Source organism: Pteropus vampyrus, unplaced genomic scaffold (genome assembly GCF_000151845.1).
Source record: "Pteropus vampyrus isolate Shadow unplaced genomic scaffold, Pvam_2.0 Scaffold359, whole genome shotgun sequence".
Lineage (NCBI taxonomy): Eukaryota > Metazoa > Chordata > Mammalia > Chiroptera > Pteropodidae > Pteropus > Pteropus vampyrus.
This window is the reverse complement of record NW_011889140.1, coordinates 769,074-795,517: the sequence shown is the minus strand read 5'-3', so window position 1 is coordinate 795,517 and position 26,444 is coordinate 769,074. Positions and strand designations below refer to the sequence as shown.

At 37.3% G+C, this 26,444-nt stretch overlaps 1 protein-coding gene across 5 annotated transcripts in view; it reads left to right on the top strand.

The window, feature by feature from the left end:
* The window catches only part of LOC111731293 (serine/arginine repetitive matrix protein 1-like), a 461,631-nt gene that overhangs the window by 212,186 nt on the left and 223,001 nt on the right, over positions 1-26,444 (top strand). For all 5 annotated transcript variants that reach the window (XM_023522879.1, XM_023522878.1, XM_023522880.1 and 2 more), the window contains one exon: positions 5,803-5,893. In XM_023522879.1, the coding sequence (XP_023378647.1) occupies positions 5,803-5,893 (91 nt within the window). The remainder of the gene's footprint in view (positions 1-5,802; positions 5,894-26,444) is intronic.

Below are 26,444 nucleotides of genomic sequence, written 5' to 3'. Positions count from 1 at the left end.
GGGCCTGAGTCTTAGCGGAAGGGCAGAAGGGAGAAGAAGCTCACTTAAACTGTCTGTAAACTGGCTTCATGGGAAAGACTGTGCTGAGATGAGCAATTCTATTTAGAATGGCTGCTGCTCATCTTTCTACCGACAGCAACATGAAAAAGCAGATGTAGCATTTGAAGGGACATTCTGCTTTCAAACTCTAAATGCTTTCACACTCCAATATTATTCCCAGTGAACCCGAAAGTCAAAGAAATAATCACCTTGAGATTCTTGTATAACGTGAAGACCCGAAGAAGGTCAAGCACCTGACTTGGATCAAAGAGGAACCCTCCTCCGCCCGCCCCCCCCGCCCAGGCAAAGCATCATATAAATTGGAAATTCTGCTGCTTCTGTTGTCTTCCATCTAGTCTCTTGCTTCTTTGCTAAATATCAAAGATATTTATGCTTAAACAAATGTTGTCTCCCTCTCAGTGCATCCTCTCCTTCTGGCAGGGAAGTCACCATGCTGCATCGGTGGCACTTTCCATGGCAATAGACCGTGATGTCAGAGAGGCGGTGTCAAGCAATTAGAGGTCGGAGGTGCCACCGATGGGAATCTGAAGCTCCAAGGATGGTGATGAGACAGGGCGGCCGTGTAAAGGAAAAAGCATCTCAGTAAAGACCGAGTGTCTAATGTGTGCCCTCGGAGGTCTGCTGCTCAGAAGGGGTGATAGGAAGTGAAGTCAGGTGAGGGGAACAGGGATGCGGCATTCAAGACAAGATCTCAGAGAAGTGTGTTGATGAAGACAGTTTGCAGAAGGCCGCATCCAGATGGCTGGCGCTCTGCCACAGTCTGTGGCTTTGACGCTTCACAGGTGTTCCCTAAGCCGGAGAAGAGAGAAGCTCCGGAGACCCACTGTTTCTCCCGGACAGAGACAAAGGTGTCAGGACAGACACACAGCAAACTCTGGTTTCCTCTCTCACAAACCAGGAGCGTGGCAGCTTTCACAGTTTCTCTGCTTTCAAGGAAAGAGCGACCTGACATCAAGACCTTTTGAGACCTGAAAACTGAGGATGCTGTGTGGAGAAGGGCACCCTCAGAGGGAGTTAGGTTTTCAGCAAGAACTGCCAAGAAAGGACGACGGGTAGTGGCCCCTAATGCCACTGACAGAAACAATCCGGGAGTGTTTTGAAGTGGACTCTTAAACTCTTGGCCCGTACTTTGCAGGTCCTGAATTGCATATGCAAAGGATGAAACCAATACTGGTGAGAAATCATGGATGAAGTTTTAAAATACACATTTCAGTGATACAGTATGGATAAATTTGGGCTGCATATGGCTTCTTATGTAAAGAAAAATTTCTTCTCCTTTTAGTAACACATTGTCTGCTGCCTGTGCTTAGCACCTTCTGCCATATGCTCCTTAAAACAAGCTGCTGCAATTCAAGAACTAGTCCTAGTAATTAAGATCAAATGAGCCAGATGAAGAAAGTGAGCCGGGTGAACCACATGCCCACGGAGCTCAGCCTTTTTTATATTTAAAAACAGAAAGGAAAACCGTTTGCCAATAGACTCCTCAGAGGGTTTATAGGCAGTACACACTCAGGATTATTGTTAACATTTACGCATGTATTTTGAATTGTCCTCGGCCTGGTTGATGAGCTCCATGGAAATATTTGCCATTGGACCCCAGGGCAATCCTATGGAATACAAATAGTGGCACTCAAGGCTCTCAAACAAGCACTACGCACTATAATATGGAAGATACTACACAAGAGGTGGAGAGTAAGCCCTTAAACACCTTCGCATCCTAATAAATAGAGAGGCAGATGTCCTGAGAGGGCGCATATCTTTCCTGTGGTCCCTGAGCTGGCTAGAGACAGCCCCGATTAGAATGTGGGGTTTCTGACTCACCTACTAGACCAGCGGTTCTCAAACTTGAGCGTGCATCAGAAATTCCTCGAGGGCTTGTTAAAATACAGATTTTAAACTCTGGCACCACCCCCAGAGTTTCTCATTCAGTAGGTCTGGGTCAGAGCCCCAAATGTTGCTTTCCACATAAGATCCCAGTTGAGGCTGATCTCCGTTCACTAGTCTGGGGACCACACTTAGAGAAACACTGGGTTTAGCCCTTTCTTCTTCACATTGCGGTTTCTCATTGTGTGGTAGGACCTATATCAGAACCACCTGGGAGCGGGGATTGCTTATTAGAAATATAGATGATTGGGTACATCTTCGAATTACTGAATCTCTGGAAGCACGATGCTGGCGTCCCCATCGTACACAATGATCAGTTATCCCCGCGAATTTCCATACACATCCAAGTTTGAAAATCCCACTGCCTGACCACATCGCTTCCCTTCGAAAAGTCAGAGAGTGAACTCAGTGAGATAATAAAATTCACAGTTGTCTGACTTTTACTCCGTCTTCTCAGATTTCTCAGCAAATGACCAAAGGAGTGAAGAAGAATTTAAAAACTGACATCCAAGATGGAAAAATAATAAAGGTGTCATCCTATGCCAGAATTCCTATGATTCTTTTGGTGAGATAGTGTGCAAATGAGACTCATTTGGGCGAGATGTTGAAGAGATCTCTTAGCATCTAGAGAAAACAGGGTGAGGAAGGAGACAAAGTTACAGCAGAGCCCCCACTAATATTCACTGACATGAGGGACAGCTGATGTCAGAGAGTGTAACATGGGAGGTCCCATCTCCCACTTTGGGTAAATTGCATTTTATGGCACCCATGTGGAGAATCTTCGTTTCCATAGTGACGGCCCGCAGAAAGTCAGCTGTGCGTGAGGACATCGTGACATGGGTAGACAAAGCACCTTGTGAGTGAAGATGGTGAAGGGACACCCTGGAAGTCTAGGGAGAAATTTGAGCACCAACCCAATAGCTTTGCTTGGTAACGATCACAGGGAAAAAAAACTGCTCATAGATATGATTCCTTTGCTTAGGGCTCCCGAACGCTGGCTCTATCCCTACTTACAGAGTGAGTGGTGACCGAACTGAAAATGACATTAGTCTGCCTTGCAGTGTAAGCCTTCAAGGACAGTTATAACTGTCCCTGGTTGTGTTGTGACAGAATTTAGGGAACGTACTTTGGCCCGACAAGTGGAAAGGCCTGAGTCCGATGAACTTTTCCAGCTTCTCTCTGGGCCCTTAGAATTCCATACCAAGCCGACTGTCAGTCATGCATGATAAAAATAGATATTCTAAGGCATTCATAATGAAACCCATATGTACCCTTCCAGAAAATATGGCATATTATAGACAACCAAATAATGAGCATGACAAAAGAAAAATTCAACAGAAAAATGGGCAAAAGGATAAATGGGCAATTCACAAAAGAAATAAAAGTAAGCATAGGAAAACATCCCTAACTTCCCTAAAGAAATGTAAATTGAAACAATGAAATGCCAACTTTTTGCCCACTGTTTCTGCAAAATTTTAAAATGTGAAAACATCGAGAAGGACATGAAGAAAAATGGTCATTGATACTCTTTTGGGGGAATTTTAGGTTTTTGGAATACAATTTTAGAATACAATTTTACAGTAAGTATCAAAAGTCGTAAAAATATACCTTGAACTAATTATTCTAAATTATAGTAATTCTAAACACGCACTAATAGAAGAGATATAAAAATATTTATAGGTAAGGATGTGTATCATGGCATTGTTTATATTGGTGAATAGTTTGGAACAACTGAAATATACATATATGACATGGTTAAAAATTTTATGTATATTTAAAATGCACTACTATATAGTCGTAGTTATTGAAGAATATTTAAGGACATTAAATGTACTCACTATTTTTAAAAGATAGTTTACCAAATCATACAACAAGTTTACGTAGAAATTCAATATATATCAAAGAAAAAGAACTAGAGACATACGCACCAACGTGTTTTATTTTTTTCACATTTCGTGCAGTAAAAACGTTGTCTCATTAGTTTAAAAATGTTGTTGGAAACAGTCAATGTCTGGTTATATGCGTTATTCTGCTTTATTACAAGTTGATATTATGTAGCCATTAAAAAAAGGCAAAAAGCAACTTATAGTTATTGGAATAGAATAATCACAAGATTAATTGTTGGGCGAAAAAGGTAAGACACAAAACACTTGGCCTGTGACTATGTTAAGAAATAAGAACTTAAAAACAAGGCACACTTAGGTAACACTGGCTCTCCCCTCACTTTAAAAACATAGAAATGGTGAATAAAATATAGTAACCATAATTACCTTCTATACATACCAAGCTCAAAAAAGAAAAAGAAAAGAAAAGGCCCAGGTGCTAGAAATTAAGAGGACATGGAAATCAGGTTACTAGGCCCACAAACTGAGGAAGGAGACGTGAGCCATGGAAGTTCTAGGCATAGAAACGGGTTTAAAGGTGTTGACAGTGTGAGGCTAGGCCATGTCGCCGTAAACACACCCAGGGCAATGAGCAGAACGTGATATCCCTTCGTCATCTTGGAACTGGTGCCCCTTTGTGCATAGGGTATAAATGTAATACAGAATAATATAAAATGTCTATATAAAGCTTTTGTGACATAAAATTTAAGACGTGGATAGATTATAAAAGTAATATAGAATAGTACAAAAGCTCTATCGTATACAATATAAAAGCTTTAAATTAGAGAATCAAAAATTGTGCCTTTACTCAGGATTATGGATAAAAATATAAAAGTGCCCTCAGAGTCGAAACTCCAACTTGTGGCATATGCAGGTGTGGAGTCCTAGTTTCTCGTGACTCATGGGTCAGGAATTTCAAGCTGAGAAATTAACCTGTAACGGGTCCCAGACCAGCGAGCTTCCTGGGGCAGCTGACAGAAGTGGAGGTAAAACCATTCTTTTGGGACATTTCCGTAACCCAGAGAACCAGGGACTCCCTCAGACACCTCGAAAACAAACAAGAGGTTACATCCCAAGAACTGGGGAAAAGAGGATTCTGAAAGACTAAAGAGCCTTTGATATGCCTAGGACATTAAGAAAGTAAGTAAATTGCAGTGATAGATTGGGACACTTTGACAAACAAGATTTGCACATAAGAACATATAAAATGCTAGATGTTAATAGGGCCATTGAAGCTTTCAAAATGTGGATGAGAGACAGTTTTAAAATTGGTGAACTGGAATATATCCTGAGCACATTTATTACACAGAATATAGTCCCGAAACATGATTAAAAGACATGGAGGTCAGAATAAGAAGCTAATTCCCCGAAGACAGAATAGAGTTAGGGGTCAAAGAGAAAATGGCTGAGAGTTTTCTAGAATTAGAAAGTGGCACGAAACATCATATTAAAGAGTATGATAAATAAAGACAAATCTACATCTAGACTCTTCTTTGTGAAGTTGCAGCTCACCAAAGGCAGACAGAAAATTTCATCATCAGCATGGCACATGAGAGAAAAAAGAGACACGATAATAGAAAACGCAAAATGAATTTAACTCTATCAGTAATTACATTTAGAGTGGAAGTCCTGAATAGCACTCTGCTCCGGGAAGGGGTTTGTGTCTGTCTTATTAAAACCTGACAGCCTCCCATGTGGGTCTTTGGCTATTCAAAGAAAATAAAGACTTCCAAGTTATTTCCAGTTACATTGCCCTCCTTCTCTTCCGTCACCAAGATCACAAAGGGCCTTGACAATGTGTAGTGGGTCCTGATGACTCAGCCTTCCCCACCGGAGCTGCGAACAGCGCAGGAAGCACCGCGTGTCCTTAGGTGGTACTTGACACACAGTAGGCATGTAATTAGTGTGTGTTTAGAAAAAGCTGCTGAGCAGTAACCTGAAATTGACATTTTTTTTTGTTCATTCAACTTTAAAGGAAAGAGACCTGCAGCTAAATTTGAAACGATGGACAACTTGACCCCAAAAAGGCCTTGCTGCGATTTGAAATCCTGGTGGCTGTCTGAAGGGTGAGGTAAGACCACGGTTATTCCGTGTCGTCTTCGCTTCCGTCACAGATTTTACCCTGTCAGTAACTCAGGCTCAGAAAAGGATGCGCAGAAACCCATTTTCTTAATTGAGCACAATGACATGCTTTTTGCATAACCTCTTGGAAAAGAGGTAAGAAAGCCTTCTGCCCTTTATGGGCATGTTCGAAAGCTCGCTGGTTTGTGAAGAGGAAAAGGTAAGTGAAGTGGATTGAAAAGCACTGAACGCTGAAGAACGTTGCTGCTCCGATGCGCTTTTCTCCATAAAATTGTATTCATATTTATATTCATATGTGTGTTTAGATTTCACATCAGCTGGCAGCCTAGGATCAGAGAGCAAGATTATTTAAGGCAATCATTGAATCTCAAATGCGGGGTCTCACTTAGGCCACTTATATTCAGAGAACAGAGTAGATAGCAATAAAATAGAAAACAAACACGATAGGAAGAAATTGATGAAACCAAAAGATGGTTCTTTAACATTGGTCAATGACATTGATAATACTCTTCTATCAAGAGTATCTGAGTAAATCGTAAAGGTAATTTAAGAACTTTGTACCCAAATATTTTTTTGCGATCACCTATATAATTCATCTCAACAATTAAGACATGAACTCGTCTGGTGAAGTCGAGAAATAAGGTTTTCAAAGAATAAAATATAAAATCATAAACTCTTGATATCATAGGGCTATTTTATTACTAGATTTGTTGGAGCCTGAGAGATGGGACCAAGAACAGGTAAGTTTTGACAAGGGAAAAGTTTTGAGAGGTTCAGAGAATACATAATGTCCATTTTTCATGAATAAAGGTATAAGGTAATAGGAAGAATTATATTTTATGCTGAAAGATGATACTGATTGCATTTCTAGAATGTTTTCTCCTCTTGGGACATTTGGATAAATATGTGTAGATTGAAGTGCGTCTTCTCTTGAGCCATATTAATTCTTTCATCTTTATTCCTTAATGTACAACATGATGCAAATGGCTCCATCTCTCTATTGTCATAAACACAACTGTAGAACGATAGAGAAGTAAGGCCACTACTCAGAGCAGTTGGATAATACTGTGTGCAAGGCGTGGGATCACACTTGCATCTACATCTACACACCGAGGCATGTGCAGATGATAAGTCTCCAGATGACTGTCTGTGACATTTCACTGAAGTTGAGCAAATGAGATGGTCACCAAAAAAAAGACATCCTTTATGAAAACCCTACTCTGGTTAGTGAGTTGTATGGTGGCCTTACGGAAGCTGTTTGGGCAATTGGAAGCCTTCAAAGTCTCGCTGCCCATCAGGGTGTTGTAGAAGTGAACATGTTTGAACCTCAGAGGAACCATGTGTAAATGTCAGCCTACCCCAGGAAGTGTGTCTGAGGCTGGAAGTGGAACCAGGTAGAGAGCACAGGTTTCTGTTTGTGAGTTTCCTGGACAGTAGAATGGTTAATATTGGCATAAGACCCTGGGCCCTGGCTCTTACTCATTTCCCATTGATCCTAAATTTCTACCAGGTACTTGTATCAGATTTGTAACAGTTTTCTTTGTCTAGAACTTGGACTGAAATGATCTGATGCCTCACATAGGAACCAGTCTGCTTGGGTTGGGCAGGTCTAAAAAAATTGTTTAAATTTTACTTTCGAAACAATAATTTTTAAACCACTACCTAAAGCCGAGTGACAGCTCTGCATCAGGAGGTGATAGAGATCTGTGCGTGTGGGTGTGTGTGTGGGGGCGGGGGATTTCCTTAGCAAAAGCATTGTTTTAATTAAAAAAGTCATGATTGAAATCTTCACTCTGTACCCAAAATAAAGACAAAGTGAACAGTGGGAGTAACGAATGAATTAGTGAGTGGAAAGGTGGTGAGTGCGAACACTATAAAAAGTATATTGACTGACATTTCTTGGAACATTCATAATGAGAGTGAATGAACAATTCTTCTATTTTCCTCACGTCCTTGATTTACTCCGGAAGAAATGAGATCGGAATACTGTCATGTGTAAAGGAATCTTTTTTAGATTTATCATAATTGTGATCATTTGTTAATGTCTGTGCTTATTCTTTCTCAACCTGATATGTGATTGAAATCTTTAGTCCCTCATTGCTCTAAAGTGGTGATTATCCTTGTGGGCATAAAGGATTAATCCCCTTATATGGCTCTGTGACGTTCTCTTTCAGGAAAGACCATGAAAATTATTCAAAGAAGACATGTTTAAAAATTCCTAACATAACTCAAGTTCTCTGTTTGACATATTTAGAGTTTCATGAACACACTATGTTGCGAATGGAAATCACAAACTTTCTCCATTCCCAAAGAGTTCTTTTTTCCTACTTTCCTATAAATTTAATTTCCCTCAAATTCTACAAATCACGGTCCCTGAAACTGGCAGTTATTTCTAGTTTTTCTCTTTTTCTCACCCCCACACCAATCAATCAATCCCCAACACTTGACGATTTCTCCTTCCAGTCTTTCTTAGGTTGGTCCTCCCACATTGTCATTTAAATTTATTACCCATCATCGCATTTGAAGAATACGCAAAACCCCAAAATGGCATTCCTGCCTCCAGGCTCAACCCCACTAACCTGTCCGCCACAAAATAATTAAAGCAAATTCATTTTCTTTATTCTTCTTTATTATTTTTTACATAGCTTCCCAATTAAAAAACCCTTACAAGTCTTCCCATATCTTTTATCTGGTCATTCACGGTCCTCCGTGGTTAGGTCTCTCCTGCACAGGCAATAAAGAAAGCCACGCATTCTTTCTGAAAAGAACTGATTCTGCGATAAAAGTGTTATTTTAAGAGAAGTAGAATCATCTCAGTTTGCAAGCGCACTTCACTATAGAGAGAAACGGGAGATAGGGGCTCTTGCTTAGGTGTCTATAGCAGTAATTCAGGCAGGGGGAACAAATTTGAACTCTAGCGGAAGCCTTAAGACTGGAAAGGGAGAGGTCTGGTGTGGGCCGAAAGAGAAATGGAGACATACAAATATCAGGTGTTGTATAGCCCATGTATCTAGCAAAATGATAAAAATACTAACAGAATATAGAAATGGGAAGAAGAGCCAATTTCAGGGCTAGGAGAAGAAAATTCTACTTGAGACATTGAGTTGGAGGGGTACAACCAAATGACAACGGCTACTAGGTAGTCCAGGAGTGGAACTCAGGTGATGGAACTCGCCTGTGGATATAGACCTTAAGTCACCTCCATGGTTAAATTGTTGAGTGTGGATGAGTTTTTCTGTAGGGAGAGTATAGATAAAGGAGAGCAGAGTTAATGAGGACTAATTTTGCAAATCGCCATAGTTAGGGAGTTAGGGAGATTAAAAAAAATTGGAAAGGGGGAAACAGTGAAGGACAGGGAACACTGCATTATGGTGTCATAGAAACCAACCAAGAGATGAGCATTAGAAGAAGAAGCTCACACTGACAATGTCAAGACAAAGATAATGAGCAGCCGAGATGGCATGAAATTGATGATGGAGCCATCGGTGTCCTCCATGGAAGCATTATCAGCCCAGTAATGGGGAGGAAAGCCACACTTCAGGATGCTAATAATGGGTAGTGAGGGAATGAAAACTGGGTTTTAAGAAAATGGTCAGTGAACAAAAGGAGAATGAGATGGTAGCCCAAATGTTCATGATGGTCATGCTTTTGGGTTTTTTTCCAAACCAACAGAGATCTGAGCTTATATCAAAACAGAAAATGGAGGAGAGAGAAAGGCTATCGATGCCCCCAAAGTGGGGGCTCGTGACAGAAAGGGTGACGTTAGAGGGGACTGACTTAGAATGTAAGGCAGATGCTCTACTGAACAGGGTAAGAGCATAGATTTAGAGGGGGGGAAAAAGTGAGTGTCAGGTGAGTAAAGGGTAACATCAGTTGTTAGAACGAGAATGATATGGAGGATTTGAACAATCACTTGCTCTGTGTACTCAAAGTTTAAAAAGAATCCAGTAGAGTTGTTAGAGCAATAATAAAAGCCTAGTTGAACTCAGTGACATGGCTTTCGGATGACAAAATTCGAAGCAACCACGTAACTGTCCACAAACATTTACTGCTACCGCATCACTTACTATATAGCTAATTAATTCACAAAGATTGATGAAGATAAAATTAGGATAATGAGATACTGGAAATTTTTATTTCTGATCCTACGCACTCACACTCAACGTGAGCCAAGGCCCTGGTTGCCAATGGTTTCCACCGCTGCGATTCCGAAGAAAGCTGTTTCACATTAGTCAATTAGATCAAAAACACATTGTTACTTTCAACATTAGCAAAAGCCACATGGTCTGCTGCAACAAAGCAGTGGATTAGGGAGCATAAAATCTTTACAAACTAAGCAAGGCAGTAGGAATAGTAAGTGCTTCCTCTCGTGCACCTTCGGGTTCTGAGAATTGCTTTTGCTTAAAAAGTAGAATTGATTCTGAAGAAAAGTTACTGTTCTTCAGAAAGACCAGAAAGTGAGACATAGGTGAAGTAGAGATAGAGCTACATGAGAGAAGCATGAGAGAAATCTGGGAAAAGTAATAATATGCTGAGGGAAAAAAAAAAAAACAATTTAGGAAGTAGGAAACCAGTAACTGTTGTGATTAATTAGCTGAGAGGCCGAAAAACAAGACAAAAAACCCCCAAAACCCCAAGAACTGGAAATCCAACTAAGTAGGATTTCAGTTGAAAGGAGGACCATTTTCCCACATGCATTTTTCTCTTTATTAAATAAAAATCGAATTGAAATTTGCATGTAGCTTCCCAGAATACATCTGGGAATGTCTCCAACCTTGTTCTGTCACTCACAGAGTCATTGAACTATTTCACAGCATACGTTTGCCTTTCACTTAGGTTTATAGTAAGCTGGGTCATTACAGAAGAGATTTTTCCTGTATCCTTGATCCCTGAATGTGGCCCATTCCAGAGGGGACATGTGTCTAGGTACTTAAAGACAAAGAAATTAACCTGAATCCATTTTGCTTTAAGCCTAATGACATAAGTGATATGTGTAGCCTCTGGTTATGAAAACAACATGATCACTGGTGTCTGATCCTTCAACCACAGGTTGAACCACAGATGAGACACCAAAAGACCCTTTCTCCTGAAAAATTTCCTGAGAAATTATTGTCATGGAAATCAGTAGAGTACTTCCTAACAGAACATTACCGTCAACATTTTTTGGGTGCTGGAGACAAAGATGGGCCATTGGATTTTACCACATGAAATCCACTTAACACTATCAGTGTCTTTTGAAAGCAGCTATACCAGTGGCTCGGGGTTTGAGCAGTAACGACACCAAGTAGAAAGTCATTATGATTTCACTTAGATACATGGCAGGGAGCAACATTAGAAAAGAGACCAGGCACGACTCCATCCAGAACCTAGAATGGATGATGAAGCAAAAACACACCTCAGGAGTGAACATTTACAGGTAGTTAAGGGAAAGAGGCTAGAATGATCCATGTCTAATTGATTAGTTATATAGATGAGTATGAACTCATGGTTATCTTAATACAGATACAAATTATTACATATAGGAATATTCATGTATATATACACATTAGAATATACACATCTATTTCTTTGCTCTGTCTTCTGAGGTACTAATAGCAATGAGCATACTTTGTGTCCAGATCTCAGCTTCTAATGACATTCTCCAGTAAAAGGAACCAGGACTCCTTAGAGAAATGATTGCTTATAGAACTGAGGCAAGGAATATACGAGGTGATCCTGGAGCATCTTACGGTACCAGAAAACAAGAAAATACTAAAAAGAAAACCCACAATGATGGAACATGTCAAAGGTACACCAGAGCCAGCTGCAAGCACTCCCAATGGCAAACGCTAGAACAATTTGAGCAGTAAATATGTATATAAGCATTGTAGTTTAACCCTAAATGTAAAATAAATACCCATGAGTCCATATTGATATAAATGTATGATTGAGTAAATAAATAAGTGAATGGAGATAAATCTCCCATGCAAAATAATTTCAAATAATTTATATAGCTACATGATCTTGTACGAGGGGAAGCATGACTCTCCACTCCTTAAATGTGAGCTGGGCATAGTGACTTCCTTCCAAGGACTATAGAGTGGAGAAGTGGGTGGGGAGTAACTTTACAGTGGGAAAACCTGACAGACACTACCTCATCCAGGTAATCAGTCATTAGGGACGGTAGATGAGGTTGGTAGAAATGGGCTGTGTCAAACTATTCATTGTGGGGTGTGGTTTCTGTTCAATGCTATAGTAAACAGTGTGACAGACATAGACCAATGGAATAGAACAGAGCCCAGAAATAACCTTTGCACGTATGGTCAGATGGTTTTCAATAGGAATGCCAAGACTATTCAATGGGGAAAGAACAGTCTTTTTAACACATGATGCTAAGAAAACTAGGTATCCACAGGCAAAAGAATGAATTTGACCCCTTACCTAACACCATATACAAAAGTGACCTCAAAATGGACTAAATATCAGATTTAAAACCATAAAATGCTTAGAAGAAAACATAGGGAAAGTTTCGTGACCTTGGATTTGTCAATGATATCATAGATATGGCATCAAAATCACAGGCAGTGAAAGAAGAAATAGACAAACTGGACTTCATAAAAATAAAGTACTTTAGTGCATAAGATCAACCATATTAACAGTTAAAAAAAGGCAACCATAGAATGGGAAAAATTATTTGTAAATCACATAGCTAAAAATAGATTAATATCTAGAATATGTAGTGAACTCCTTAAATTGAACAACAAAAAACAACCCAGTTTAAAAATGGACAAAGCACTTGAATAGACATTTCTCCAAAGAAGATATACAGTGGCCAATAATCACCAATAACCTCAACCAAATCAGTCTTTAGGGAAATGCACATTAATACCACAATGTGATACCACTTCACACCCATTAAAATGGTTTTTAATAAAAAAAAATACACACACTATATATATTTTATATATGTGTGTGTATGTATATATATATATATATATATATATATATATATATATATATATATATATATATATATATATCAAGCCCTTTCTCTAAAGTCCAATGTGATAATCACTAGCCACATATGTCTATTAAAAATTAAACTTAAATATATTGAAAGTTCATCCTAGCCACATTTGAAGTACTCAGTACTTACGTGTAGCTCGTGGCTAACGTTTTGGGTAGCACAGGCAGAGAACATTGTCATCATTGCACAAAATTCTTTGGGAAAGACTGCCCTGGAGCCAGTTACTATTTTTGAGGAAGTACAGGGATAGAGAAACAAGCTATATGGCACTATGAGGTTATATGGCAGTTACCAAAATTCGGCATATGAGAAATTCTGCAGAACAAGTGACTCATTCTTTTCAATAAATAAATGTCATAGCAAAAAACATAGAAACAATCATTGTCATACAGTAAAGAGTTTTAATCAACGAAACACAATTTGTGTACCTTGTTTAGATTCTGATATCAATAAAAGTCATTTATGAGACCACAGGCTACATTTATATTGGGCCGTATTTTAGTTACTATTAAGAGATTATAATGTGTTCATCATGTATTAATTTTGGTAGAGCAATAAGGGGATTGTGGTTAGATTTTAAACATCTCTTAACTCTTAGAGCTATGTTCTTAAACATTTATAGATGAATTGAAAAGATAGCTGGGATTTGTTTTCAAATACTCTAGTGCTTCTCTCCTACCCCCTCTCATTGTAAGTAGAGTAATCGATAAAACAATATTGGCTAAATGTTGATGATTGTTGACGCTCAAATGAAAATCAAAAACTCTCATGATATATTGTTAAGTGAAAAACGCCAAGTTAGATAACTGTGCAATGCAATCTTGGTGTGTATCATGTGAATAGGAGCAGAGTCTTGAGGACTGTATAGCAAAGCACTGACGGTGGCTGGTTTGAGAATGATGGGATTATAAGTGATTTATTTTTAAATTTAAGAATGTTATATATTTCAAAAATTTCCATTTATTATTTTTAAATTAGAAAAATAACGGAGTTTAAAAGCAATAAAAACACCAGATGTCATAACAGCAGACAGATGTTTAGAAAGTATGGCATTTCTTTGGATATGAGAGACACCTATGATTGACATCAAAGTTCCCTGACTGATGACACGTTAGTACAGTATCTAGAAAGATATAAATGTTGACCTAAAATTATAATTTAAAAGACACAAAGCTGTAAGATTAATTGTATACGCTTACTTGGTTTTGTGTTATACATTCTCTTTTTCTTGATTAATTATATGAGTTGAGAGAAGAGAAAATATGGTTCATAAAAATAGAGACAATGAGAGAAACAACAGCTAAGGACCACAGTCTGTGTTTAGTTTATACTCTTTTCAGCAGCATGTTTTATTTGTCCAGCTGAGAAAGAGTAGTTTTTATCTTAGATGTTTCAAAGTGGAGGAAAGTGATAAAGAGCAATACTCTGTTTTAAAATAGTTTTCCCCCATAAAAGAGGAAGCCTGGTCAGACATTATATCTTCATTTCTACTTGGGGATTTGTGTTAAGTAGGTAATGATCCCTGACTACGTAATGTCTATTATTTTGACTGTCACTCAACCATCATATCACTCACTATGGATGTTTACCAATATTAGAAAATCCACTAAAAATTTACGTGTGCTAATCACAGTAAGCCGAGATGTACAAAAATATCAAAACAACAGTATGTTCTGTGAAGGATAGGGTTAGTGTGAAAAAAAACCCGAATATTTGAAGGGTCTTGGCTATTTCATTGTGTGTACTTTTCAGAACATTCAGGGGAAATACATATGGGAAAACTTAGAGCTTCTGAGTGTATTGGTCACCATCTCATTTGTTTCTTAAATCTTGTCTTCTTTCCTTAAAGATCAGTTTGTAACTAATGAACCACCACTAAGGATAGAAGCAACTTATATATCAAGAACATTTGTGTTTGTAGAAGTTTCCCACATGTAGACTTCATTAAAGTGTAACTTGATAGCTCAAGCAAAGCAAGGAGCTAAGTTATTTTATCTAGGCAAGTCAACAATTTCATTCCAAAGAAAAGTAATTTGAAGCTGATGTGCACACACATTCCTATATGTAGAGAGAGAGGTTACATTCTCTGCATGTAAACCTACTTGTCTAAGTTATACCGCATTGATTTTCCTGCTATTTTTATTATTTTATTTCTAGATTTCTCAACAATTTTCTTGCTAAATATGATTCTAAATTTTTTCAGTTCTTTGAAATATAAATGAAGACTTCATGGTGTCACCGCAAAGAGCATTATATTTGAGAGCATAAAGATCTAGTTCATTCATTTCAAAGGAAAAATTTTATGGGGACTTATTTCTTGGGAAATTTTACATTCTAAAATGAAATTATGTTAACATTTCTCTTGAGTTTCGAGTGGTATAATCTCAGGTGCACCATTCGGATGTTTGTTCAAACTATCAGATCATTTATGAAGACCATTTTTAAAAATAACTCTAAGAATAATCTGTCATAGCATCCTAGATCAGGGGTAAGACTCCCAAAAGTATTTCTGGAGTGAGTTAATGGCTTGAAGATTTCCTTTTTCAATCATAATTGCATGAGGTATTCAAAGCCTTTCTTGTACCCTAGAATCGTTACATGTATGAGCGACCGGACCACTGCAGTAAATTGGAGTTAAATAACTCCCTCCTGCCTTGAGTAATGTGTAGACATCAATGAAGACAGGAAATTGTCTTCAAATTTTGCCCAGAGTTGAGCCTGGCATTCCCTGGAGAAAAACATAACTGAAGTTTTGTTACTTCTAGAATGAATGCGCTTTATAATAATACCTTTTATGTATTTCTTTTAACTACTTCTTGGAGGTAAAATTAAGCCATTAGTGCATATTACCTGACAAATCGCGCTTTTTTTTTTTTTTTTTTTTTAATTTTTAATCATGAATGGGATTCCAAAAATAAGGGTACGATTCAGGTTGGATTGCCTTTTGTTTTTATTGAAAGGTTTAATTTTCTTAAAAATTCAATAATCGAACTGCATGGTAAAAAGAAATTGAATAAAGTTATAATTATCCTTTGATTAATCATGCTAATTAAGATCCACTCTTTATAAATCCTTTGATTTAAGCTGGTTTCTATGGAATCAAATAATTTCTTTCCTTTTTAGTCAAACTCTTGAAAAAGTTGGGTGATGCTTACATACCTAGCAACTTTTAACATTCAAAATATTTATGACTACTAAGATAAAGACTTATGAAAGAAAGGAATTCATTAAGAATGTATTCATTATGACTAAAATGCAACAATCCTTTATGGTTATTGCTAACCCAGCCCTAATAATATTATAGTAACATTCCTTTTTATTGCTCGTTGACTGTAGTCTCCCAATGAGACCACTAGAAAAACATATTGATCAAGCAAAACTAAGTTTGTCAGACTTACTGTAGTAAGAAAGAACACCACCTTGTAGATAGGCAGGTGAATGGATGAATGGATGGATCTCAGTAGTATATCAGATGTAGGAAATCAGGAGAGAACACATAGTTTAGAAGTTTGGGCTCAAGTGACTTAAAGCAGGTTTTTCAAGGTGGACAGAAAATGAGACTGGACAAATTTATGACAAAAGTAGTTAAGATTTGTGGATACAGCAAGATAAGAGTTTTTTTCCCCCAAAGTCTTGATAAGTAAACTGTTTTCGGGAAAGTGAGCTGTTTGCTCAAGTGAGCAACCTATTGTCCCAGTAGAAGAGCTGTTGCCCACGGAAGCAAATTGTTAGCCTGGATAAATTGCTTTGCAAGAATTTCTTGAAGCAAACAGTAAAGTAATATATTGTTTTAAGGTTTTATATTCCTGGAATAAACTGTCAAATCGTGCTGACATAGGTGGCCCCAATTCTTAGTCCCAGAAGATAAACTGTGTTGATATAGATTGTGTCAGTACTTAACCTTGGCCCATTGTTCCTTCTATCAGGCTGTTCCTAATAACACCACCTTTAATAGCCCCTAGAATTAAGAAGCGGAGAATATGTATTCATGTTCAGGTTTAAGTCTTAATTCAGTTTGCCCCATTCATTAAATTTCCTTCCATGGAAGAGCAGAAAAGCTAATAACATGTTGGCCATCCGAGGCTGCTCATTGTTTGCTTATCCTAGCTGTCTTGTTTCCTTAACAAGAAATGTAGTGGGACATATATTTTATGCCATATCACATCACAGCAAGAACTGAACGTGGAAATACCTAGCCAGATGTTTAGCCTCCTAGGGAAGAGCTTCACGGGATACCAGCTCAAGCAAAACTGGAGTGCAGTCACTCCATTCTAATGGTTCTGGAGAAAGCAGGAAAAAGGATGGCGAAGGCAGAGGGAATGGCAGGAGTTGGACACCCACGGCTTGAAAAATGGCCTGAAAGGGAGTTTTCTCCATTCATGAAATAACAAGGCTACTTAAAGGAATCCTTATAAATAGAGGTGAAATTGCAATGCAGAGTGTGAACTGTTAGGATTAAAAAAAAAAAAAATACCACTAGTTCTGCTACTAAAGGGAATATTACCAAATGGAAGGACCATTCCTTTTGAATGCCATGCTGGACCGTAGGGAGACGGCGTGGAGCACATTTTGTAGTCAAGACTGAGAGAAGGAAAATTGGATGGGGAAGGATCATAGGAAGACATTAAAGGAAGTATGGAGAGAGAGAGAGAGAGATGAGAGAATGTGTTCCATTTTAAGCAACGTTGCAGATGCTTTAAGGCACTGGTTTATTCTGTTTCTGTTGGCAGACCTTTTGATGGCATGGCACCTCACCCTGTTACACCCCAATTCCCAAAAGCTGTTCCATCCAAAAGTTAGGATTTATTCACGAGAAGTAGCGTTGCTCACCAACTATTTCTAAAACTACTATTAATAGAGCCCCCCAAAGCACTCCTGTCTGCCGAACAAGCCACAGAAATAGTCACACACTGCAATCTGCTACGGAAACTTGTCAATTAAAATAATGGATCTTTAGTCACAAATCGTTATCACAGTTTGACTTTAAAGTGAATGGATGAAGTATGGTAAGGATAGAGGAAGGGCGATGACAAAGAAAAACTTACCAGATGATTCTAGAATTGGCTGGCTTTCATAGAGGACTGGGGAGGGTTGCAGAAAAAAGAAGGCAGGTTATTGTGGGGTTGAGACTGGCTCACAGGTATTAACTCTTAGATTGGAAGACCTAGGAATGCTAAAGCTTCTTGGTATTTATTTTTTAATAAAAATAGTTGAAGTACAACAGACTTTTATATATGTTACGTATAAGGATACATGCGGACGAAAGTTCGTAAAAGCCGTGTGTCAATGTAATTGGCACCTAGATAAAGACTAGTCATAGTCACCTAGAAACCCCCTGTTTTCTCCCCTCCAGTCCCAGTAACCCTGATACAATCACTTTTTGTCTCCTATTTCCATCGATGATTATTCCTTGCTTTTATGCTTCCTCTAGATGGGATCATATCCTGTTTACTCTTTGTGCCTTGTTTCTTTTGCTCAGTATTGCACTGAGACTTATCCATATTATCCCGTGTCGTTTATTCATTCTCACTGATGTGTAGTATTGCATCTTGTAAATATGCCACAATTTATTCAACCGTTGATGGGCATTTGGGTGGTTTATAGTTTTCGGCTGTTACACATCACACTGCTGTGAAAATTCTAATCAGTGTCTTTTGTTGAACATCTACTCTCCTTTCTGTTGGACGTTTTGCTAGAAGTGGAAATAGTGGTTCATAGGAAGCCATGTGCACATTCAGCTTTGGTAGGTTCTGCCAACCTCCCAAAGTGGCCGTGCCGGTTTGCACTCCTCCCAGTAGAATATGAAGTTCGGGTTGCTCCATGTCCTTTGCAAACAATTGGTATTTTCTGTCCTTTTTTCATGTCATCTTGTTTATATGTGTCATCTCTCCAATCATGTCTAGAATGTTAGCCTTCTCTTCCTTACGCATAGTCAGGGCACCCAGTCCTTGATGACTGCAGGGTGGTCAGGGGCCTCTTTGTCACAACAGAAGGACCCTGATGTGGTAGGATAATGCCAAAGTCCTGCAGGGTAAAAGTGGGCTGACCTCCAGGAAGCTGAGCCCATTTTCTTGTCCTGAAACTGAATATACCTGTCACAGTACTCTGGTCATGAAGTGTGGGCCAAAATTATTAACTTTACAAAAAGGGAAATTTATACACTGAGGCTCGATGGCAAAGACCATCCCTTTTAAATGCACATACATGTGTTCATCTGTGGTGTTTTTTCCCCAAGGCTATATTGGTTACGTATTATGGGATTGTGTGTGCACCCCTAAAATGGTAACATCCTAGATGCACTCTGTTTAATATTTCTTTTATTGCGCAAATTTGTTCATCTTTAAATCCATTTACTTATTTGTTCAATTCTTCGTTATCCGACTTCCCCACGAGAATACATTTTATATGAAGATAAACTGTGTCTGCCTGTTCACCTCTCTATATCTAGTACCCTGATATGTCTCTGGCACAGAGTAGGCACTCAATAAACATTTTGATGGGAATAAGCGAATGAATGAATGAATGACCACTGAAAGGAGTTTTATGAGCACATAGAAAGATGAAGAATGATATACCATTTAAATTATTAAAATGAGAACATTTTTTATTTAAAACAACTTAATCTGATGGGAACTAGCTTATGTTTAGCAATTTAAGACTATTCCCTTCACGGTGAGATTTTGTGAGCACATAGTTAAAACAAGTCTGTAGACAGCCTCACCAAGTTAGCAAAGCTTGCACGTCAACACAGAGCTAGACAGAATTACAAGAGCACATTCTCTAGATTCATTCCTGTCCTATTCCTAGTTATAATATTTTAGTTTCATGTTTCCATAAGTAATTTATCTGCACTATTTTTTTTTAACACTGTCTTTTAGCGATGGGGAAAACTAATATTTTGATCCATAGAGCAGCTGCTACTTTTTGTCACTATTTTTAGTTCTTATAAGTATTAATTTTAGACACAAAGTGCCGAGCATTATTGCATGCATTTATCACTTACAGTTACATGACTGCAAATCTTAAAGAAGTCATTTAATTGATTCTTCTATCTCTAGGTATATAACCATTCCAGGCACATCGCTCTCTGCCAAATACTTAAAATTTCCATGAACTGAAATAAAATGGCATTACCTCTTTCGGTATCACACTGAAGCCTCCTATCCCTCAGCTTTAGCAACCTTCTTTGTATTTTATCCTTACATGTGTAATTGTAGTTTCAGTTTATCCCTAGCTCAGAAAAGTGGTTTCCCTTTTGAGTTTTAAAAAACCGAAAGGCCTTTCTTTTCCTTCTGGCTCTCTGAAGAGGCTGTACCCTCTGACCCAAAGGCACACTGTCCTGTCTCCTACACAGATATGCTCACTGCGTCTTGCTGCCCTCTCTAATTTGCACTGTAACTAATGTAAAGGTGGATACTGTTGTTTGCAGCCACAGGAATAGCAAATGCAGAGGTGTAGAAAATACTGTCATAGTTGTCGGAAGAAGTCTCTGTCAGCATTTTTCAGAAGAAGGAAACAGCAGGAGCCTTTTATAATGTATCTTTAATTACAGCGGCCAAGCACCCTGGCATAGGCTGAGGGTCTGTTTATGATACACCTGCCAAGAATAATTTGAAATGCCTCAAGACATGTGTTTCATAAGCGGTGTCACCCCCTACAGGTGCTAGCCAGCGATTTTTTTCTTTTCTTCCTCTGTCCCTGGTCTCTGTTCACTCTCGGTCTGGCTACTCAAATACACAGCAGCTTAAAAGAAAATTAAGAGCCATAATCAATGTGGTGAGATTTACAAATCACTTAATAAAGGCACCTTAACTGTGACACGGCTAAATACCTCCAGTATTAAAGCTGCGATCTGGAAATCTAAATTAATAAGATATAAATAATGTGGGTCATTTCTCACCTTCTAGCATTAAGTTTGTTTGTCGAGAATTTTATATTTTGAACATGACCTTTAAAAAAGGCAGATCATGAAACCTCAGAAAACCAACCAGCAGATGGCAATATATAGACTTCTCTGCGGCTTTTGGATTGTCTATTCTATATAAGAGATTATTAAATTTGGTTGTAATTTAGTTTGGCCGGAGAAGTTCAAGGGTAAGGAAGTATTTACACCAAACGAAGGAGAGCCAGCAAGTTCTATCTATTGGTGTTTCCGATATTTTTTTGGAGGTAATTTTACATTTTCTCTAATCCTTGGGGATTATATGTTAGATAATCACCAGCATTATTAATAATTTTCAGTTTCCTATTTTTAGCACAAGCTTTGAAATTTACTAGAAAATTAAACTAGAAATCTTTAAACACTTTGAGCAGATGACCACGTTTAGGGTTTTATTAACAATAACAAAAATGCAGGACAATAATGTTAAACTTCCGGACAAATTTATTTCATGCATACTCTGATGCTTCTATAATCTACCTGTTCTTAAAACAGTTCCAGAAATATTTCCAGACATTTTTTAAATTTTTAAAAAATATTTCAGAATTTTGCACTAAGATTCTGCTAGAGGAATATGTGGCTGGTTATTGCAAGAGTTGGGTTGTTTGAACAGAAGCTTCAGTGGAAGCAAACGCCTGTGCTTCCAGCCACGGAGAGGCTAAACGCTGTTCTCTCGTCAAACTCACCCTCTAATTGCAAAAATCGGAAGAGCTATAGTTTCTCCTGTACTTTCCTCACTGACCACTGATGGGCAGTTGTCCTTAATTGGGTAGAGAAGGAGGAAACTGATGAACTTCATTACCATAAGTTGTTAACTCTGTTGCTATTAGTCTGCCTCAGCCCACAAAATGGAAAGCATTGAGCCCAATATTGGATATTGTTCAACTCTTTCTCATAGAAGTCCAACCTGCTAATATTAATTATCAGCCAGTATAGGAGATCCAATACAAAGCATCACAATGGTATTGTTTTTCTCCTTACATATTCTGCTAACTCGTGCACACCAGGGAAGCAAAGGGATATTGGAATCAGTAGCAGATGAATGATGGATGAATCATAAATTGGATTGTGTGTTGATTTATTCAATTAGTTTATTAGAGTTCTCTGGAAACATCTAGACACTGTGCAAAATTAATATATACAAGAATATTTAGCTGTCCAATTAGGAAAACATAAATTAGTCATACCATCTATGCCGTAAAAACCACAAATGCCAAAAGAAATTTAACGAAAGAAAGCTAATAAAAATAAATGTTTTGCATGTATTCTGGATGCCCTGTGCATGAAGGCGGTAACGTAGCCCGAGTTTGTTAAAGCAACTTCTTCCCAACGAGCTTGGTCATTTGCAAGAATCAGCTTCACCTATGTGTTGTTCTTATTGATTGGTTGATGGTGTGAGATGGTCTTTCCAAAAGCAAAATTTATGAATTTTCTGATTTTATTTTGTACCTAAAATTATGTCACAGAACTAGGACAACTGTTAGAACATATCCCTTTCTTACATACTTATATTTTTGAGAAGCTAAAAATTCTACTTTGGTCGGTTACCTGTTTTGTTCATCACCTTGGAGATGATAATTGGTTGGATGTGGGTCACCATTGTATGGAGCAGTAACTATAGTTAAAAGAAAACTTAATTCACATTAGGATCTACCTTATGATGAGCTCTGTATGCCCTGAAAATCACTTTTCCCATCCGACAGTCAAAATTCCTCTCTAAGCCCTTACACTTTATAAATAAATTATTGACCATGAAATAAATTATTGACCATGAAATCTGGACTGGATTCACTTTTTAAAATTATTTTTAATTACAGCTGACAAGATTTAACTGTTTTACAACCTAGAGGTTTGTGATAATTACCAATTAATGTTCAAAACAAAATGCATACGCCTCAGTAGAAAGAGCCTGTGGAATTGAATACATTCTTTGTTTCCAGTGATCTCTGAAGCTTGAGTAACTGTGAATTCTCATTTGCAATTCTGGGTTCATATGATTTTCAGAGGTTTGGAAATACCTGTCACGGGTCGTACCACCCAGTAGATAGAAATTGTGTATAAAGCAGAGCAGGGGCTGCCCATTCAGACCTAGATGAACTCACTACAAGTTCCTGGCAAAGGAACAGTGAGAAACCAGTGAAGTAATAATATTGGCAGGCATTTATGAGCCCTTGGAATATGTGTGTGCACACACATATACACACATTGGAGCGACTGGAAACACTCAAGCTATTCTTTGTATCTAATGACAATATTGAGGGCAGAATTTAGTCCCGTGGATAGTCAAGAAAATCTAAATTTGAATTCCTAACTGCTAGTTTACATACCTGCAAAGCCAGCAGTAGAGATCTCTATTTTCATTTACCTAATTATTTAGTGTTTTTTTTTTTCTTTTTCTTTGAATTACTATTTTGCATCTCAGACCTTGCTTCTGGGATTTTTCAGGTACATATGTTAGAAATTTTATTAAATGAGGTCTTTTGATGGTGAATTTGCTTTTGTCTGCCCATGATATCTTTATTCAAAATTGTTCTGGATTGGTAGCTCAGCTGGAATAGAATTCTTTTTTATGTGACACATTTATATTGCAATATGATTGCCATTATAGCATTGGCTGACACCTCTATTGCATCATATAAGTGTCATTTCTTTTAGTATAATATAATTTTGTTGTCTGTTGTCACTTTACTGTGTATTAAATTGCCAGGACTTATTTATGTACTAGTCAAAAGTATGTACCCTTAAATAACATCTCTCCCAACCCCAAATAAGCACCATTCAACTCTCTGGATTTTTGTTCTTTTTTTTTTTTTTTTAAGATTCTACATGTAAAGGGTAATATACAGTGTTTATCTATTTCTGACTGTCTCACTTAGCATAATGTCCTCAGGGTCCATGTGTGTTGTTGCAAATGTCAGGATTTCTTTTATTTTCATGAATGAATAGAATTCCATTATATACCACGTCTCCTTTATCCATTTATCCATTGTTAGACATTTAGGTTGTTTCCGTATCTTGGCTATTGTGAATAGTGCTGCAGTAACCATAGGAATACATATTTCTCTTCAATAACTCGTTTTCATTTCCTTTGGATACACACCCAAAAGTGGGATCACTGGATTGTAGCTCTATTTTTTATTTTTGGAAGAACCTCCATATTGTCTTCCATAGTGAACGGACCAGTTGACCATCCCAACAACAGTGCACGAGGGTTCCCTTTTCTCCACACCCTCACCAGCACTTACCTCTTGTCTTCTTGATGATGATAGCCATTCTAACTGGTGTAAGGTGATTTCATTGTGGTCTTAATTTTCATTTCCTTGATGCTTAGTGATGTTAAATACCTTCCCATATATTTCCTGGCCATTTGGATGTCACTTTTGGAAATATGTCTATTTAGTTCCTTTGTCTATTTCATTATCGGATTGTTTGTTTTTGTTATTGAGTTGTATGAGTTTTATTTTTTGACTGTTGAATATTAACCCCTTATCTGATATATGGTTTGCAGATATTTCCTCCAATTCTATAGGTTGCCTTTTTATTTTGTTGATTTTTTCTTTTCCCGTGCTGAAGCTTTTAAAAGTTAGATGTAGTCCTTGTTGCTTTTTTTCTTTTGTTGTTTGCCCTTTGGTGTCATATCCAGAAAAATCATTGCCAAGAGCATTGCCAAGGAGCTTCTTCCTTATGTTTTCTTCTAAGAGTTTTATAGTATTGGGTGTTATGTTTAAGTCTTTGATGCATTTCCAGTTAATTTTTTATGAATGATCCAATTTTATTGTTCTGCATGTGGTAATCCAATGTACCCAGCACCATTTTTAAAAAGACACTATCTTTTTCCCCATTTGTGTTCTTGGCTCTCTTATCAATATTAACCGCCTATATATGTGGGAGTTTGTTACATTGGTTTATGTATCTATTTTTATCCCAGTACCATACTGTTTTCATTTCTATAGTTCTGTAGTATAGTTTGAAATAAGGAAGTGTGATGCTTCCAGTTTTTTTCTTTATCAGGATCGATTTGTCTATTCATTGTCTTTTATAGTTCCATAAAATTGTAGGATTTTTTTTTTTCTATTGCTTTGAAAAATGCTGTTGGAATTTTTTTAGGGATTGTATTGAATCTGTAGATGGCTTTGGGTAGCATGGACTTTTTAACAAAATTAACTCTTGTAGTCTGTGAACACAGATGTCCTTTCATTTGATTTTCTTTGATTTCTTTCAACAGAGTCTTGTAGTTTTTATTGTACAGGTATTTCACTTCTTTGGTTAAATTCATTCTTAGGTATTTTATTGTTTTTGATGCTATTGTAGATGGAATTTTTAAAAATTTTTTATTTCAGTTTATAGAAATGCAGCTGATTTATGTGTTTTGATTTTATATTCTGGAGCTTTACCGAATTCATTGTTTACACGTAAAGTTTTTTTGTTGAGTCTTTGAGATTTTCAGTATATAAGAGCATATAATTTGCAAATAACCACAAATTTACTTCTTTTTCGATTTGGATGCCTTTTATTTCTTTCTTTGCCTGATTGCTCCAGCTGTGACTTCTAGTACTATCTTGAATAAGTGTAGTTAGAATGGGTACCCTTGTCTTGTTCCCGATCTTGAAAGCTTTCAGTTTTTCTCCATTAGATGTAATGTTAGCTGTGAATTTGTCATATATGACCTTTATTGTGTGAAAGTATATTCTATACTTAATCTATTGAGGGTTTTTATTATGATAGGATGTTGTATTTTGTCAGATGTCTTTCTGCATCTATTGAAATGATTATTTGATTTTTATTTTTTATTCTATTAGTGCGTGTATCACACTTATTGATTTGCATATATTGAACCATCCTTGCATCCCAAGGGTAAATCCCACTTGATCATAATGTATAATCCTTTTAATGTGTTCTTTAATCTGGTTTGCTGATATTTTGCTGAGAATTTATGTATCTGTATTCATCAGGGATATTGGTCTGTAGTTTTTTTCTTTTTTCTTTTTTTGAAGTGTTTTAATCTGGCGTTGATATCAGGGTAATACTGACCTCTTAGAATGAGTTTAGAAGTGTCCCCTCCTCTTTAATTTTTTGAAAGAGCTTCAGAAGGATTAACAGTAATTTTCTTTAAACGTTGGTAGAATTCACCAATGAAGCCATCTAGTCATGGGGCTTTCTGATTTGGGAGATTATGGGTCTGCTCAGACTTGCTATTTCTTTCTAGTAACTTATCCATTTCTTCTAGTTATCTAATTTTTTTGTCCTTTATTGTTCATAGTAATCTCTTATAATTCTGTGTATTTCTATAGTGTTAGTTGTAATGTCTCCTCTTTAATTTCTGATTTTATTTGAGTCTTCACTCTCTTTTTTCTCAGTCTCACTAAAGGTTTATCAGTTTTGTTTATCTTTTTGAAAAAGCAGTTCTTAGTTTCATTGGTCTTTTCTATTGTTTTTCTGGTCTCTATTTCATTTATTTTCTCTTTCTGTTTTTATATTTATTGTAAACTTTTCTTAATTTTTATTTATAGTTGATATTCAATATTATATTATTTTCAGGTATACGGAATAGTGGTTAGATATTTATATAACTTAGGAAGTGATTACCCCA